General features: G+C 41.6%; 4 protein-coding genes across 8 annotated transcripts; all 4 read right to left on the reverse strand.

The window, feature by feature from the left end:
* Nucleotides 1–31: 31 nt before the first annotated feature.
* LOC144062329 (uncharacterized) lies at nucleotides 32–1,939 on the reverse strand. Its single transcript, XM_077583615.1, has 2 exons — nucleotides 1,630–1,939; nucleotides 32–1,416 (listed from the first exon to the last, which is right to left on the reverse strand). Exons 1-2 carry the CDS (start codon nucleotides 1,820–1,822, stop codon nucleotides 545–547), a joined length of 1,065 nt encoding a protein of 354 aa, XP_077439741.1. The 5' UTR covers nucleotides 1,823–1,939; the 3' UTR covers nucleotides 32–544.
* A 706-nt stretch (nucleotides 1,940–2,645) lies between these two features.
* Nucleotides 2,646–5,740, reverse strand: LOC144062328 (uncharacterized). The gene is made up of 2 exons (XM_077583614.1): nucleotides 5,437–5,740; nucleotides 2,646–4,894 (listed from the first exon to the last, which is right to left on the reverse strand). The coding sequence occupies exons 1-2, from the start codon at nucleotides 5,627–5,629 to the stop codon at nucleotides 4,017–4,019; spliced, it is 1,071 nt and encodes a 356-aa protein (XP_077439740.1). The 5' UTR covers nucleotides 5,630–5,740; the 3' UTR covers nucleotides 2,646–4,016.
* Nucleotides 5,741–6,529: 789 nt separating this feature from the next.
* LOC144062327 (uncharacterized) lies at nucleotides 6,530–8,726 on the reverse strand. The gene is made up of 2 exons (XM_077583613.1): nucleotides 8,440–8,726; nucleotides 6,530–7,916 (listed from the first exon to the last, which is right to left on the reverse strand). Exons 1-2 carry the CDS (start codon nucleotides 8,663–8,665, stop codon nucleotides 6,967–6,969), a joined length of 1,176 nt encoding a protein of 391 aa, XP_077439739.1. The 5' UTR covers nucleotides 8,666–8,726; the 3' UTR covers nucleotides 6,530–6,966.
* Nucleotides 8,727–9,508: 782 nt separating this feature from the next.
* Nucleotides 9,509–14,186, reverse strand: LOC144062326 (uncharacterized). 5 transcript variants are annotated; one of them, XM_077583611.1, is made up of 4 exons: nucleotides 14,112–14,160; nucleotides 13,203–13,232; nucleotides 12,945–13,116; nucleotides 9,509–10,823 (listed from the first exon to the last, which is right to left on the reverse strand). In XM_077583611.1, the coding sequence occupies exons 3-4, from the start codon at nucleotides 12,997–12,999 to the stop codon at nucleotides 9,715–9,717; spliced, it is 1,164 nt and encodes a 387-aa protein (XP_077439737.1). In that variant the 5' UTR covers nucleotides 13,000–13,116; nucleotides 13,203–13,232; nucleotides 14,112–14,160; the 3' UTR covers nucleotides 9,509–9,714. The 5 variants fall into 5 exon arrangements, 4 of the variants coding, with proteins under 4 accessions (XP_077439737.1, XP_077439738.1, XP_077439736.1 ...); XM_077583612.1 differs by lacking the exon at nucleotides 14,112–14,160 and adding an exon at nucleotides 13,997–14,101; XM_077583610.1 differs by having other exon boundaries at nucleotides 12,945–13,232; nucleotides 14,112–14,186.
* Nucleotides 14,187–14,269: the final 83 nt, after the last annotated feature.

The following is a 14,269-nucleotide window of genomic DNA, read 5'->3' on the forward strand; positions in this document are numbered from 1 at the left end:
CATAACAGAAACAAAAGGTGAGCTACATAAATAGTCACAAAGCCCTTTTAATAAAAACGAAATGGCACACACACTAATCACAGAAGGGCATGTACAAAAAAACCTATAGATTAAATAAAGCTGCAAGCGGTGACGACGGGTCCCTTTCACCCACTTTCTCATGGTGGATCCTCTGAATGATCTTTAAACACCACTTTGATCATCAAACACATCAGACACCACTTTATCAAAATACGAAATCTTGATGAAGACGGCTGTTTAAATATAAATTTTAATGGAATGAGGGAAATGCTTTGGTGCATTCACCTGCACTACAAATTTGAAATGGCAGGAAAACAAGTGGCTGACGGTCAGTGATGTATGATTTCTTTTTTGTGAGTGAGACATGACAATAAGGTGCCTTTGAGATTTTTCAAAATGGCCGCGGCATCCATTACAACGCACTGGTGTTTGTCCCGCAAGTACCTCTAACTGCATGGTTCGAAAACAAATGCTTGTGTCATCACATTCTTCTTATATAGGTGAATCTTTTATCGTCAAATCATCACCCCGGTTGAAACTTTTCAGGAAAACCGGAGCAGGTGAAGAGTTTCTCTCCACCGTGCGTCATCATGTGCCTGCTCAACATCGCGTTACCGACAAACGTTTTGCCGCACACCGAGCAGCTCACGCGGTTTCCGTCACCTTCTGTTGTCTCGTGTTGTCTCGCGTGTAACACGAGACATTGCTCGCTGGAGAATCTTTTAGCGCAAAGCGAGCAGGTGAAAGGTTTCTGGGAGGCGTGCGTTTTCATGTGTATCATCAAGTATTTCCTTAGAGTGAAGCCTTTGGCGCAAATCACACAGCTGAAAGGCTTCTCGTCCGTATGCGTGGCCATGTGGGTCTTCAAGTCGCACTTTCTCAAGAATCGTTTAGCGCAGAACGAACACGCAAAATGTTTCTCTCCCGTGTGTATGATCATGTGCGTTTTCAGCGACTTCTTATAGGCGAACGTCCTCCCGCACTCGGTGCAGACGAAGCGCTTTTTGCCGCCTTTAACGTTTGAAGATTCTTTGGCGCCATCTCTGTGATCCATGTCGGACAACGGTGACATCATGCCAGCCATGTCCGATAACGGCGGGAAGTTGTTGTTCGGTGAGTGTCCATTTCCAGCGGCTTCTCTGTCGTCCTCATTTTGACTGGCATGAAGCTGTGACGACTGATCTTCGTCCTCTTCCCTCTTCACATGGACGCCGTCGCCGGGCCATGTGAACTGGCTGACGTCAGCCTCTTCCTCCAGCCTTTGAAGCTGCTCCCCATCATCTTGATTACTCCACACGTCCTGCTCTTCTTTTTTAATCTGGGAGGGCTCTGCTGGCTCCTCCTGGTCCACACCAGGAACCTCTTCTTCACTCTCCACCAACACCTGCTGCATGTCTGCGCCACAAGACAAATATTACAAAAGATTGTCTCCAGAGAATCTTGAATGATTGATTGAACTTTTCATTTCCAAGAAGCACAACAACAAAGAGAAAGAAAATATATGACGTAGGTGACGTTTTGACAGCTGAGCTAACTGTATTTACATAAAACACGAATGGTAGAAATGTAACGGAAAAGGTCAAGTAAACAAAGGTAAGGTCGCCAAACCTTCTCTGTGTAGTCGAACATGAGGCTTGAGAAGAGCATCCAGGAGTTCGCGTTGTCGTTCTTTCTCCTCTTTAGTTCGACAAAGTTCCTCCTCGTATTCTGCTATCGTCCTTTCAAACAGTTCAAATATCTCTTCGACGGCCACGTTCAGCCGCTGCTTCACCAACGTTCTCAGGATTCGGACTTTACACATTTTTGTACACAATCACAGACCCCGATTGTGTGTTTATGTTGCTAACGCCAACGTTTCCCGTCTGGATAACATAGGGCGGCAACCTAGGCGCTGGCCTATGACGTCACGTGTATGCGACACAGAATGAAGGACAACATTGCCTGTGGAAAGCCCCAACCATTTACCAGCTGGATTGGATAAGTGTTACAGTCAGATATGTTTTGCCTCGTCAAAAACTACATATGTTGTATTCTTAAAAACATTCTTCCTATTCACAATTTGCATTTCATTGAAGATCTGGAATTCACTAGGGGGGCATTGAATAATAGATGTCTGATTGGTAAACTCATTTATTCTAGGCAAAATGACGTTGGAAATATCTGTAATGCAATTTTGACTCAGGAAACCTGATGTTGCTTCACTAGTCACAATTGTTACAGACATCTTGAATGAAAATTCAAACTATTAAAAATGTAATAACACTAGTCAGAAGGATGTTGAAATCTACATTTCAGACGATATTTCTTGTACCAGAATTTGTCAGATTTTTTTTTCTAATATAATTGCCGAATTTATTGTTTTAGTTAAAGCCATGTTGCTGGAAAAACTAGTACTTTCCATATTAATATATAATTATATATAATATATCATTTACACCGATTTAAAAAATAAATCATAAATTGTCAGTTATAATCAGGAATTAAGTACTTCACAGAATGCTTACATACACCATTAATATACATACACGACTTCTTTATTTCAGTAAAATTCAAAAGTAACAGTAATTTGGTACTTAAATACAAATTGTTGCTACTGTACACTTAGTAATTGGTTAGAATACAATAAATAAGAATAAGTAATAAGTAAAAGAATAAGAAAGAATAGTCATAAACAATATAACATGTATGTTGATATTTTCAGAGAAGCACAAAGATGTTATGTGATTGTCAACTTATAAGTGAAATTGAGTCATTTCCCAGCACTGTGACTGACAATGTGGTCGATCATGTATTTGTGATTAATGGTGAAATGTAGCCATTTACGCACATTGCACAACCCAGACAGAAAATGAGAAAGAGGAAGGTAAAAAATTTGTAGAATCGTTTTTATTATACATCAACAATGGATACAGTTTTCTTAAAATGATAAAAACATTGATATATAATTTCCAGCTTCAGCTAGATCGAGTTCACGTCATAACAAAACATGTTTATTCATCTTTAGAAATATTTTGGCACAAAGTGAAACATAATTCTCCTTAAGCAATTTACAGTAATCCCCGCCTATTTGTAGTTCACTCGTCACAAATTCACCTGTTTGACATTGTTTTTCTGCTGAAGCCGCACCCAGTAAATTCCCTGCAAAGCTCACCTATTTGTGCTTTTTGCAACACCCAAAGATGCCACAAGATGTCACCAAAGCCTTGTTTAAATAAGAATAGATTTCAACAAAGTATGTCGAAGTGATACATCTCGACTAATGTACAAGTTTTATATGTCGGCAAGGTTACAGTGAGTCTTCTCCACATTTACATGGACACTTGTAGTTATTTTTCAAATAATTTGTACTCCATTTATTGTTAAGGCTTCTAAGAGTAACATTGCAAGATGAGTTTTGTACACGTGGTGTATGGTGATAACTATTAACTCATTCACTTGCAGCCATTTTCACTGAAGCAACCCCCTTCGCTCCTGGCTGTTTTACTGGATTTTGATTGAAACGGTAAGGCCCACAGAATATTGTGTTCTATTGCTATCAAAACATGAAACCTACCAAAAGAAAGATGAGAGTCTATTCTTTCATCAGGAAAAAAAAGTATATTTGTATCTGTTTCCGTTTTGCAGCAATTAGCATTAGAATTCATCATTATTCACAAACCAGTTTAAAACAGTGGGGAAAAGAGCTTGTTGCAACGTGGCCCTGGCTGATCTCTTATACTCTGCTGCCACCTGCTGGCCGTTTTTTTTTTTTTTAATAACTACCATTGCTTTAAGCACCCTCTTCAGGTCAGAAGCTGTATCAAAGCCTTCTGTATGCTCCCGCATAAAAAAAACATAAACAATGTATAAATACGTTTTAGGGACCATATAATATTTAAGATAGAACCTGTTTATACGTTTCTGGGAGCAAATGATTTAATATAGGCATTTTTTTTCTTCTTCATTTTTTTGGAGGGTACCAAAACCAACCTGTGAGAGGCAGCATTGTGCCAGAGTTACTGTTGGCTGTCAGTGTGACGTTTAATGTGTACGGTGAGCGTTTCCTGACGGGAGAAACATTTGCTACAAATAGGGCAGACGAAAGGCTTCTCCCCCGTGTGTTGTCTGAGGTGTACACTAAAAGACGAACTGCCGGAGAAACCTTTGCCGCAAACGGGACATGTAAAGGGTTTCTCCTCGGTGTGTAATCTCATGTGAATCCGCAGCGACGAGTTACAGGATAAACCTTTGCTGCAAATTGGACACGAGTAAGGTTTCTGGCCGGTGTGTTTGCTCATGTGACTTCTCAGGCCGAACTTATCTCGGAATCCTTTCCCGCAAACCGAGCAAGAATTGGGATGCTCGCCTGTGTGGATTCTCATGTGTCTGTTCACATGATGCTTTAAGGAGAATCTTTTATTGCAAACGGAGCACGCGAAAGGTTTCTCTCCCGTGTGCGTGACCATGTGATTTTTCAAAACGCTTTTGTTGACAAACGTTTTGCCACATTCGGAGCAGGTGAAGAGTTTTTTGTCACCTTTGGAGTCCGAAGGTTCTTTGGTGTTGTCGGTATCCGAGGACTGTGAAATGTCATCCACATCTGATAGCGGCGCCAGGTTGTTTGCTCGCGAGTGTTGGTCTTCGCCGTGTTCTCCATCAGCGTCTGTTGTCGAGCGCTGCCTCGAGCCGCCGCCTCTGTTTTCCTCATTTTGACACCACGAGGACTGAGCGCCATCATCTTCGGTCTTCACATGGACAGCAGACAGCGTGACCATCGTGATGTCATCCTCCCTCCACACATCCTCTTCTTCCTCTTTAATGTGGAGGTGCTCTACACGCGTCTCCTCTGAGGGAACGTCGTCATCTTGACTCTCCACCAACACCTGCTGCACATCTGCACCACATATGGAAAGCACAACAATGTGTTAGTTAGGGCTATAAAAAAAAAAGTTATATAGTGTCTATTAGATAAGTCGAGAGCTTAAGTGCAGTCCACACCTTTACATACCAATGTTTCATGATACACTTTGAGTTGAAGTGATAAAGCCGCAGATTTGTTTGTATTATTGTTAAAATATGTATTATGACTAATGTTTAAGTCACACGTGTTTGGTAGAAAATGAACCAGGAAATGCATTAATATTTATGGATCAAAAGCCTGTTACGAATTTAACTATTCAACTCCTTTAGAGGAGGAAGTTGCGCATAAAGTAAAGAAACACTGAATTATTTCACCCAAAAGCCCAATACCACTGACTTTTTGTAAGTAAAATGATGATGCGCTGTATTTTTGGGTGATTTTGTCGTAATGCTGATTATAAACAAGCAAGTCAAAATGGTGGCTGCTCAACTGGCAATTGCAATGGCGGACTGGCCAACTTCTCAATCAAATATAAACTATATGATTGTGTGAGGTGCATTTGTAAACAAACAAACCCGCTTCGTGCAGTCCGGTTTGATGGTTGAAAACATTGTCGAGAAGCTCGCGTTGCCGCTCGTTCTCCTCTTTTGTTCGACAAAGTTCTTCCTCGTACTCCGCGATGGTTCTTTCGAACAGTCCGAATATCTCTTCGACGGCCACGTTAAGCCGCTGCTTCACCAACGCTCTCAAAATTTTCACTTTACACATTTTCACACACTTGCAGTGGCTCTCTGATTCGCGATGGGGTACAAAATGTGCCCTTTTTTCTCTCGTCTTCGGGTAGGAATGTGTTGTTATGTGGGTTGTGGTGTTGACCCAAAACGCCCACGTAGGCAGTTCCGCCCAAAAAGCAATACTGCGCATGCGTATATTGGGCCGCCATCTTTGGCAGAACTACGGTACGCTTCTGGGGGTAAAACACAATTTTGCGATTCTCACGTGTATTCATATGAAAATGAATTTAGGTTAAAGGTTAAAAAAAAAAAAACGATGTGTATCACTTTTACCATCGTTCTGCAAATATTGTCAACGTTCATACTTTGATTTATATATCAAATCAAACATGCCAGATTTGATGCATTCATACCATTATTTTTAATACTAAAATTGGTCAACTTAAAAAAAATTATATTCATTGCCAATTTGGTTCCATCAAATTAATGTTTGGGTTTTTTTATTTGAGAAATTTGTTGACTAAACAGCTTAATATTTTTTTTATGTCTAGTTAATTGGTTGTAATTTAACCACAAATAAAAACGAGAATTATTAAAAGGATTTTGACTTATTATGAATGAACCTTTTCCATATTTACATATATATATTAACACTGGTGCCTCATTTACTAGGGATGTTTGATACATTTCCCCCCCAGACCGACACCAGTGCAAGTACTGTACTCAACTCTTGAGTATTCACCAATAATAAATACCAACACCACTAGTACCCCCCCCCCCCACAAAAAAACAAACAAATACATCCTTTTAAAGACTCTGCCAATATAGCATTTTCCCTTAAAATTGCATGAACAATCTCACACAAATACCAAGAAGAGCACACCTTGTTAGAAAGGGAGAAATAAGAGGTAAGACAATACAAAAGTCTTTCCAGGCAAATGTATTCAATTTATGACAAATACAACCAAGAAATAATAACCAGAAAAATAAATTACAAAAAAAGTGTTGTGGTGGAATTATCCAATGGTCCGAAAATTACTATTTATTTACTACAAATAACGTGTCTTTGTTTATCTTCCATGCCAGAAACGTCTACAAACAAGCAGAACAATTAAATGTTTTTCCACTAGATGGCAGAAGTTACATAATGAACTTGAGCCCTCGACTGTGATGTCCTTTGCAGTCGAAATGCAGGCCGCCCTGAGAGAAACGGATGGATTTTGCTGCTCAATTCATATTTCACAAACACAATATTAATCAGAATACTGTGTGTGTATACTAGTGTGGGCACATAGAACATAGAGTAGAGAAAAGTTTTGACTATAAATAAAAAAGATATGGATTCATCTACATTGTTTTAACCTCAACTCATCACCACGTTTGAATGTTTGGAGACATGGCGTCCGCATCCACGACGCCGCACCGATGTTTGTCCAGCTGATACTTGTAGGAGAACCTCTGAGCGCACACGTTGCAACTGAAGGCCTTCTCCCCGGTGTGCGTCCTCATGTGTATCATCACGTTCTTGTTACTGGAAAACCTTTTGGGACAAAGCGTGCAGTTGAAGGGCTTGAGGCCCGCGTGCTTGACCTGCACGTGGAGCTTCATGGCTGACTTGCGGGCGAATCTCTGAGGGCAAACGGAGCAGGTGAAGGGCTTCTCGCCTGTGTGTTTGACGCGGACGTGTATCTTCATGTTGGACTTGATGGGGAATCGTTGAGGACAGAAGGAACATGCAAAGGGTTTCTCCCCGGTGTGCGTGCGCATGTGTATCTTGATATCGGAGTTTGTGGAGAATTTTTTAGTGCAAACCGCGCAGCTGAACGGTTTCTCTCCGGTGTGCGTCCTCATGTGTCTGTTCAAAGTTCCCCTGTGGAGGAAAATTTTCCCACATTCGGAGCAGATGAACTGTTTGTTGTTATCGTGACGCGTGATAGGTCCTTTGGGGTTTTTAGGAGTCTTCAGAGGTTTTTTTGGGTGGTCGCTGAGATCAGAGTCTGACGTGAGTGACATCATGTCATCCACGTCTGTTGGTGGAGCAAAGTTGCCTGCTTGCGAGTGTTCTCCATCGGGTTCTCTTGTGAGTCTACCGCCTCGGTTCTTCTGTTTTCGACTGTGACGAGGCCGTGGGGACCGACTTTTGTGGAATTCACTCTTCAGATGGACACCGGTGAGTGCAAACGTGTTGACATCAGCCTCCTCCTCCAACGCTTGAAGCCGCTCCCCATCTTGACTGCTCCACATGTCCTCCTCTTCCTCTTTAATGCAGGCAGGCTCTGCTGGCTCCTCTTCTTGACTCTCCACTAACACCTGCTGCACATCTGCAACACACAAGGAAACAGATGGATTAAGGTTTTGTTAACGATTCAAAAATATTATCCTGGATGCGGAGATGATTTTCCCAAGGTTCCATTTGTAAGTTCAAAATTACAATTTTTTTCCCATACCCTCATTTTCGGACTTTTTGGCATATTTTGTTTGTGATAAAATGTCGTTTGACTACTATAACAATCTAGCAATACAATACGCCGTTTGATTTCACAGTGTATAGCAAACATTTACATTGCGGAAATATCAAAAATGCCCGGATGTTTTGTCAATTAGCGTGTTGGAAGTGAAACCACCTGAAATCGTCCATCTTGTTGAAAGTTAAGTGTTTGAGAGTGAAACGTGCCTTTGTACTTGTTCTTCGGCAATTCACGGCAAAATAGTGCTAAGTGGTGAGTTGCCGGTTATGGCAAAATAACCACTTATTTGACCCACCATGAAAGCATACCACATCATATGTCAACATCTACCTATGGAAAGTAAATACTCGTCTTTATAACATATTAGTCAACAAACCTGCTTGGTGTGATGGAACTTGAGGCTTAAGAACAGTGTCCGATGGTTCGCGTTGTTGCCGCTCATTTTTATCTCTGGCTCGACCAAATTCCTCCTCGTACTCCGCTATGGTCCTCTCAAACAGTTCAAAAATCTCCTCGACAGCCACGTTTAGTCGCTGCTTCACCAACGTTTTCAGCATTTTAACTTTACACATTTTCACACGATAACACGAACTATCTATCATGTGTTAATATATGCCTTTTTTTCGCCTGTGATTTGTGACAACTCAACGGAGATGAAAACGATTTCCGCCAACAAGTCACACTGCGCATGCGTACACCCCACCGCCACTACGGCATGCCCTGTCAGACAAAAAAGTAAAAATAACATAAAATAACGTAAATTGACTTGAATTAAAGCTAACTTCGAATGATGGCATTGGTAAATGAGGGCCAAACTGAAGTGAAGGAAATAATTACAAACTGTATCATATCCTTCATTGCGCATGAGATAGAGTTGAAAATTAAAAAAAATGTCTAATATTTTCAGGATTGAAGTCATGTTATACATGAACAAAGTTGTTTATTTTAATATTAAAGTAAGACACTTTTCATTTTGGCTCATCAACATAACATTATTTATGAATTTATAATGGTTTTTTTAACCATGTAAGTTTTTATCTTAATGTGTCTTCTCAGCTCAAAATGCTCGGCCTATTATTTTAATATTTTTGAAGTATTCTACTTTTCTCAAAACAAAAGTTATTGCCAACCTTACATTTTAATCTAAAAAAAAAAAATCTTTAAAAAAAAATACTGCAATACTCTTAGTAATACTGCATCTGAAAATTATATTTCCCCAAAATATAAAACTTCATCATTCTAAATATATGGCTTTATTCTTGTAAAGTTAAGACCTTAATTTTAGGAAATATACATTTTCCTTAGAAATATATAACACTATACTTGTTTAATTACGACTATAATCTCAAAAACTTTTTTACTGCCCCAAAAATTAGCAACCTTATATTTGCATAATTGCAACTTTAATATCTAATTGTCATGTTTTTTTTTTAGTGAGGTCCAAATAATGTTGAAATTATTTTTTAATTTGGGCACATCAATTCTGATTAGTTTACTGTCATGAACCAACTTTTTAAATCACATTTTTCTGTGCACAACTTTATTCTTATAAAATACATGTAAAAAAAAAAATCAACACAATCATAATTCTTTTTGATTACTTTTTTCAGGAGAGAGCGTCATTTTGTCTACGTTGCCGACTTCTTGCGACTCAGCTTCTGTTGCTGGATGAATGTTCTCTCGTGTGTAATATAAGTGACGCCAAACTGGAGCAGCTCTTCGTACATACCAAGCAGGTGAAATGCTTCTCGCCCGAGTGTTTCTTCAGATGCTTTATCAAACTGGCCCTGTAGCGAAAGCGCATGGTGCAAACCGAGCAGGGGAACGGTTTCTCCCCTGTGTGCACCATCATGTGCTTGATCATTTCCGACTTATCGCGGAATCTCTTGGCGCAAACGGGGCAAGCGAAAGGTTTCTCCCCGGTGTGTATTCGCATGTGTCGGTTCAAGTTGCCCTTCTGCACGAACGATTTGCCGCACTCGAGGCAGATGAACGGATTGCCGTGCTGGTTGTTGCTCTCCGCCGGTTCTTTCGGGAGACCGTTGCCGTCTGCCGGCTGACTCGCTCTCTCGCCGGTGTGCGTGGTGATGTGCAATATGAGACATTCCCTGCTGGAGAAGTTTTTCTTACAAATGTAGCAGGTGAAGGGTTTGACGACCGTGTGTGTTCTCGTGTGCATGATCAGTTTGTACTTATCGGCGAAGCCTTTGGTGCACACTGAGCAGCAGAAGGGATTCTCTCCCGTGTGGATTCTCATGTGCCGTTGCATGTGATGCTTCAAGGAGAATCTTTTGGCGCAAAAAGAACAAGCAAACGGTCTCTCTCCGGTGTGCGTGATCTTGTGGATTTTCAAGCTGCCCTTGTGGGCGAACGTCTTCCCACATTGCAGGCACTTAAAATCTTGGTTGTTTTTACGATGCTTTGTATCACTTTTCGACTTCTTTTTAGCCTTGGCTGGTTTAGCGTCGCTGCTGCGTTCAGCATCAAAAGACATTGCCTCGTCCACGTTGGACAGTGGAGCAAATGAGCTGGCGCTCGGAGGCTCCGTCCCACTTTGACTGCGTACGCCATCCTGTTCTCGCTTGACAGGGGCAGCGGTCATCATTAACGTGGTGATGCCGGCCTCCTTCGGATCCTGATGGCTCCACTCGTCCTCCTCCTCCTTTTTAATGCAGGGGAAATCTGCTGGGTCCTCCTGCTGCTTCTGCTCAGAGTCACATGGAAGCTCTTCTTGACTCTCCACCAGCACCTGCTGGACATCTGCCATGGTTTAAAAAAAAAAAAAGACCAAGATAAACAATTTCAAAACTTTTGCCACCATTATATAACCTGTACAACCTTTTTTTATATAAAATATTTTGGACAGGGAAGGAAGCATATTTTACAGAATTTTACCCTAATGTCGACTATAAACATGCAAGTTAAAATTGTGAATGGCATGACTGCAACTAAGCAGTCATATGAAACAAGCGACGCATACACGCATATCTAACAAACGTGAGATTACATTTCGTTACATTTTGCATTCAAACTGGTGGTGCTGTTGTACGCAACAACCCACTAGCTTAGCGACGTCGTGTTTTCAGTTAGCTAAGAAGCTAATTTGAGTCCGTTTATGTTATCAAAGACGATTTAACACGTCGTCTCCGGTAAACTCCATACATTTATATACGGGGGGAAAGGGGAGGCACTGTTTAAAAAAGTTAAAAGCTTCTGATGGCTCCAACATAACACAACTGTGGTTACCCAGACTGCATCTGCCGATAAGCCACAATGCGCATGCGTACAATACCGCCGTCATGAACTACAGCAACGGTGCACATTTAGGGACAAATAAAGTGAATACAATAAGTTTAAATCTATTATACATTTGTCTAAATCTTATCTTACACCTCCTAATAATACAAATCAATGTCAGTAGGCAAATGTTAATAAAATTGAAGAAAAAAATAAATTGTCAGGTCTTGCCATGGCGTCAGATTTACGGGCTTTATCTTCTTCGCCCGCCATTTATGACAGAAATGAGAAAACATTCAGCGACACCACATATTTGCTATCTTCAGGAAATTCACATGAAAACCGAAAATCCTCCATGATATCAACATTCCCAGCAATACTGCAATCATTTGTATTTTTCTGACATTACAGAAAAACGTATTTATATAATAAGAAATTAATACCGATTTTTTTAATTTGGAGCTTTGAACAAATCTGTGGGGTGGGATGCTTGATAGCTTATCCGATTTCTTCTTCTTCGAACAGTTTATTCTTTGTTTTTTTCCCATCAGTCTGTGACACCATGCTGCCTTTCACTGGTCAATCCTGATACTACGGCAGACTAGTCTGAGGGACGAGGCTCGCAATAACAATCAAAATTGGGTAAGATCAGAATGTGTGTACCACACTTTCGTTACTTGGTGTCATTGTGTTCCCCAGGACACTTGTGCTTGTTAACATGGCACTTCCGAGTGAATTGTTTGTCGCACACGTTGCAACTAAACGGTTTCTCCCCCGTGTGCGTCCGCCTGTGTCTCATCATGTCCCCCTTGATCGTGAAGCCCTTGTCGCAAAATGAGCAGGTGAAAGGTTTCTCCCCCGTGTGCCCCCTCATGTGCGCAATCATGTTCCCCTTGCTGGAGAACCTTTTGGCGCACACAGAGCAGGCAAAAGGTTTCTCCCCGGCGTGCATGCACTTGTGGGCGATCATTTCCTTCCTGCAGGAGAAGGCAGCCGGACAGGCGGCGCAGGAGAAGGGAGGGGCCCTGCTGTGTTTCTTCAAGTGCGTCAACATGTTCTCCTTCAGGGAAAATCTCTGGTCGCACACCGAGCATGCAAAAGGCTTCTCTCCAGTATGCGTCCGGGCGTGCCGCGTCAAGTGCGTCTTTGTGGAGAACGTCCCGCCACACACGGAGCAAGAAAACGGCTTCTCGCCCGTGTGGGTTCGCATGTGCAGCAACACGTTACCCTTCGTGGTGAAGCGTTTATTGCACACAGAGCAAATGAAGCGTTTCTCTCCGGTGTGCATCTGGGCGTGCCGTGTCAAATGTGCCTTGGTGGAGAACGCACCGCCGCACACCGAGCAGCCAAAGGGTTTCTCGCCGATGTGACATCTCAGGTGAGAGAGCAAGTTCTGCCGGTGGCGGAAGGTTTGAGTGCAAACCGAGCAGTTGAAGGGTTTCTCCTCGGCGTGGCAGCGCATGTGTGAGAGGAGGCAGTCCCGACGGCTGAATGTTTTGCCGCATGCCGAGCAAGCAAAAGGTTTTTCCCCCGTGTGGCATTTCATGTGGCGGTTTAAAATACCACGGTCGCCAAACACTTTCCCGCATTCGGAGCAGCTGACTAGTTTTTTAGTTACGTCATTTGCCTTGAGAGGTTCTTTACCGCCATCACTGTGATCCGTGATGTCATCAGACGAGTGTGACGCCACATCATCCATATCTGACAGTAGAGCAACGCTGTCTGGTTGTGATCCTCCTCCCTCATCTTCCAATCCACTGCTGTTTTTCTTCTCCTCACTCGCACTGCGACCAGCTTTGTCGTCGTCGTCCTCACTCTTCACAAGCACAATAGTCAAAGGAAAAATGGTGATGTCAGACACCTCCTCCTCTTCTTCTTTAACGATGTTTTTTTTGGGCTCACCTTGACTCGCCATCATCAAGGGCTGGATACCTGCATGACACACGGAAATCAAACTGCTGGTTAGAAACGGGTAGTAACAAGCTGTATTCACAGTAGTTGAGACAAACTAAGGTAGCAGTACTAGTATTACTTGAATACTATTTTTGACTGCTGTAGCCAACGCTGGCCCTCAGTGTAAAACTGAGTTCATTTTGTATTTTGGGACTTTTTTTCGTAACATAATTGTATTGTTTTGATATTATTACCTGGCATACGGTATAGGCACCAAGTTTGTGAGATTTTCTTCCTCATTTGCCTGCTTTTGTCACGTTTATGTATTTTGTTTGATTTTTGTCAAATGTTGCGTGTGTGACTTTCGGCGCTAGTATGTTATAGAAAGACTTATTTTCTTTCATATTTCTATTATGTCTAAATGCAATACAGAGCTATTTTTTCTTTATGAGAAATTAAACCCAAAAAATGTGGTAGTTCATTGGGGATAATACTAGATAATTATTTGAAATCTCAAGTCATTTCAATTTGATAAAATTATTGGTCAGAACAGGACTCCAATCGCAGCGACGTAAACTAAACGTGTACGTAAGTCGAAAACCCACGTCTAGTAGTAAAGTCCTGACAGAAACGGTTTGTAAATTATTGGGTAACATTACGGGAAAGAATGATCGTTATGGTTCTCCCTACACAATCTCAAACACAAACCGACCGCATACAGGCATGGATTTAAGTAAGTCCGTGCATATACTAAAAGTAGTCTCTGTTTGCAGCTAGCATGCTAAGCTAACCGGAATGCCTACCAAGTCTAAGGAAGCCAAGCTTGCATAAAACATTATATTCCTCCCCGTATGTGTGTGCCAAGTGGACAAACCAACACAACAACAATTCGAAAATATTAATAAAAGTAGTACAGACGTTACGGCGGTGTCTCTGTTTGGAAGATGTTGCCAACTTCCGGGTTGTTCTTCTTCGGTGGTGGTATTTACATCATGGCACGTCGCCGCCATATTGAAGAGGTACAGTACTTGTTAGGATGTATGGATAATATAAAATATAATATAATACTGTATAAT

This window comes from Vanacampus margaritifer, chromosome 13 (assembly GCF_051991255.1).
Source record: "Vanacampus margaritifer isolate UIUO_Vmar chromosome 13, RoL_Vmar_1.0, whole genome shotgun sequence".
In the NCBI taxonomy this organism is placed as follows: domain Eukaryota; kingdom Metazoa; phylum Chordata; class Actinopteri; order Syngnathiformes; family Syngnathidae; genus Vanacampus; species Vanacampus margaritifer.

What these genes read in the sequence shown, in the direction of transcription:
- LOC144062327 (XM_077583613.1), bottom strand. Translation starts at nt 8,665, where the DNA reads ATGATAGATAGTTCGTGTTATCGTGTGAAAATGTGTAAAGTTAAAATG. An exon ending in AGTTCCATCACACCAAGCAG is followed by an intron (nt 7,917 to 8,439) that starts GTTTGTTGACTA and finishes TGTGTGTTGCAG; the next exon opens with ATGTGCAGCAGGTGTTAGTG.
- LOC144062329 (XM_077583615.1), bottom strand. Translation starts at nt 1,822, where the DNA reads ATGTGTAAAGTCCGAATCCTGAGAACGTTGGTGAAGCAGCGGCTGAAC. An exon ending in TGTTCGACTACACAGAGAAG is followed by an intron (nt 1,417 to 1,629) that starts GTTTGGCGACCT and finishes CTTGTGGCGCAG; the next exon opens with ACATGCAGCAGGTGTTGGTG.
- LOC144062328 (XM_077583614.1), bottom strand. Translation starts at nt 5,629, where the DNA reads ATGTGTAAAGTGAAAATTTTGAGAGCGTTGGTGAAGCAGCGGCTTAAC. An exon ending in AACCGGACTGCACGAAGCGG is followed by an intron (nt 4,895 to 5,436) that starts GTTTGTTTGTTT and finishes TATGTGGTGCAG; the next exon opens with ATGTGCAGCAGGTGTTGGTG.
- LOC144062326 (XM_077583610.1), bottom strand. Translation starts at nt 13,218, where the DNA reads ATGATGGCGAGTCAAGGTGAGCCCAAAAAAAACATCGTTAAAGAAGAA. An exon ending in CACGGATCACAGTGATGGCG is followed by an intron (nt 10,824 to 12,944) that starts GTAAAGAACCTC and finishes AAACCATGGCAG; the next exon opens with ATGTCCAGCAGGTGCTGGTG.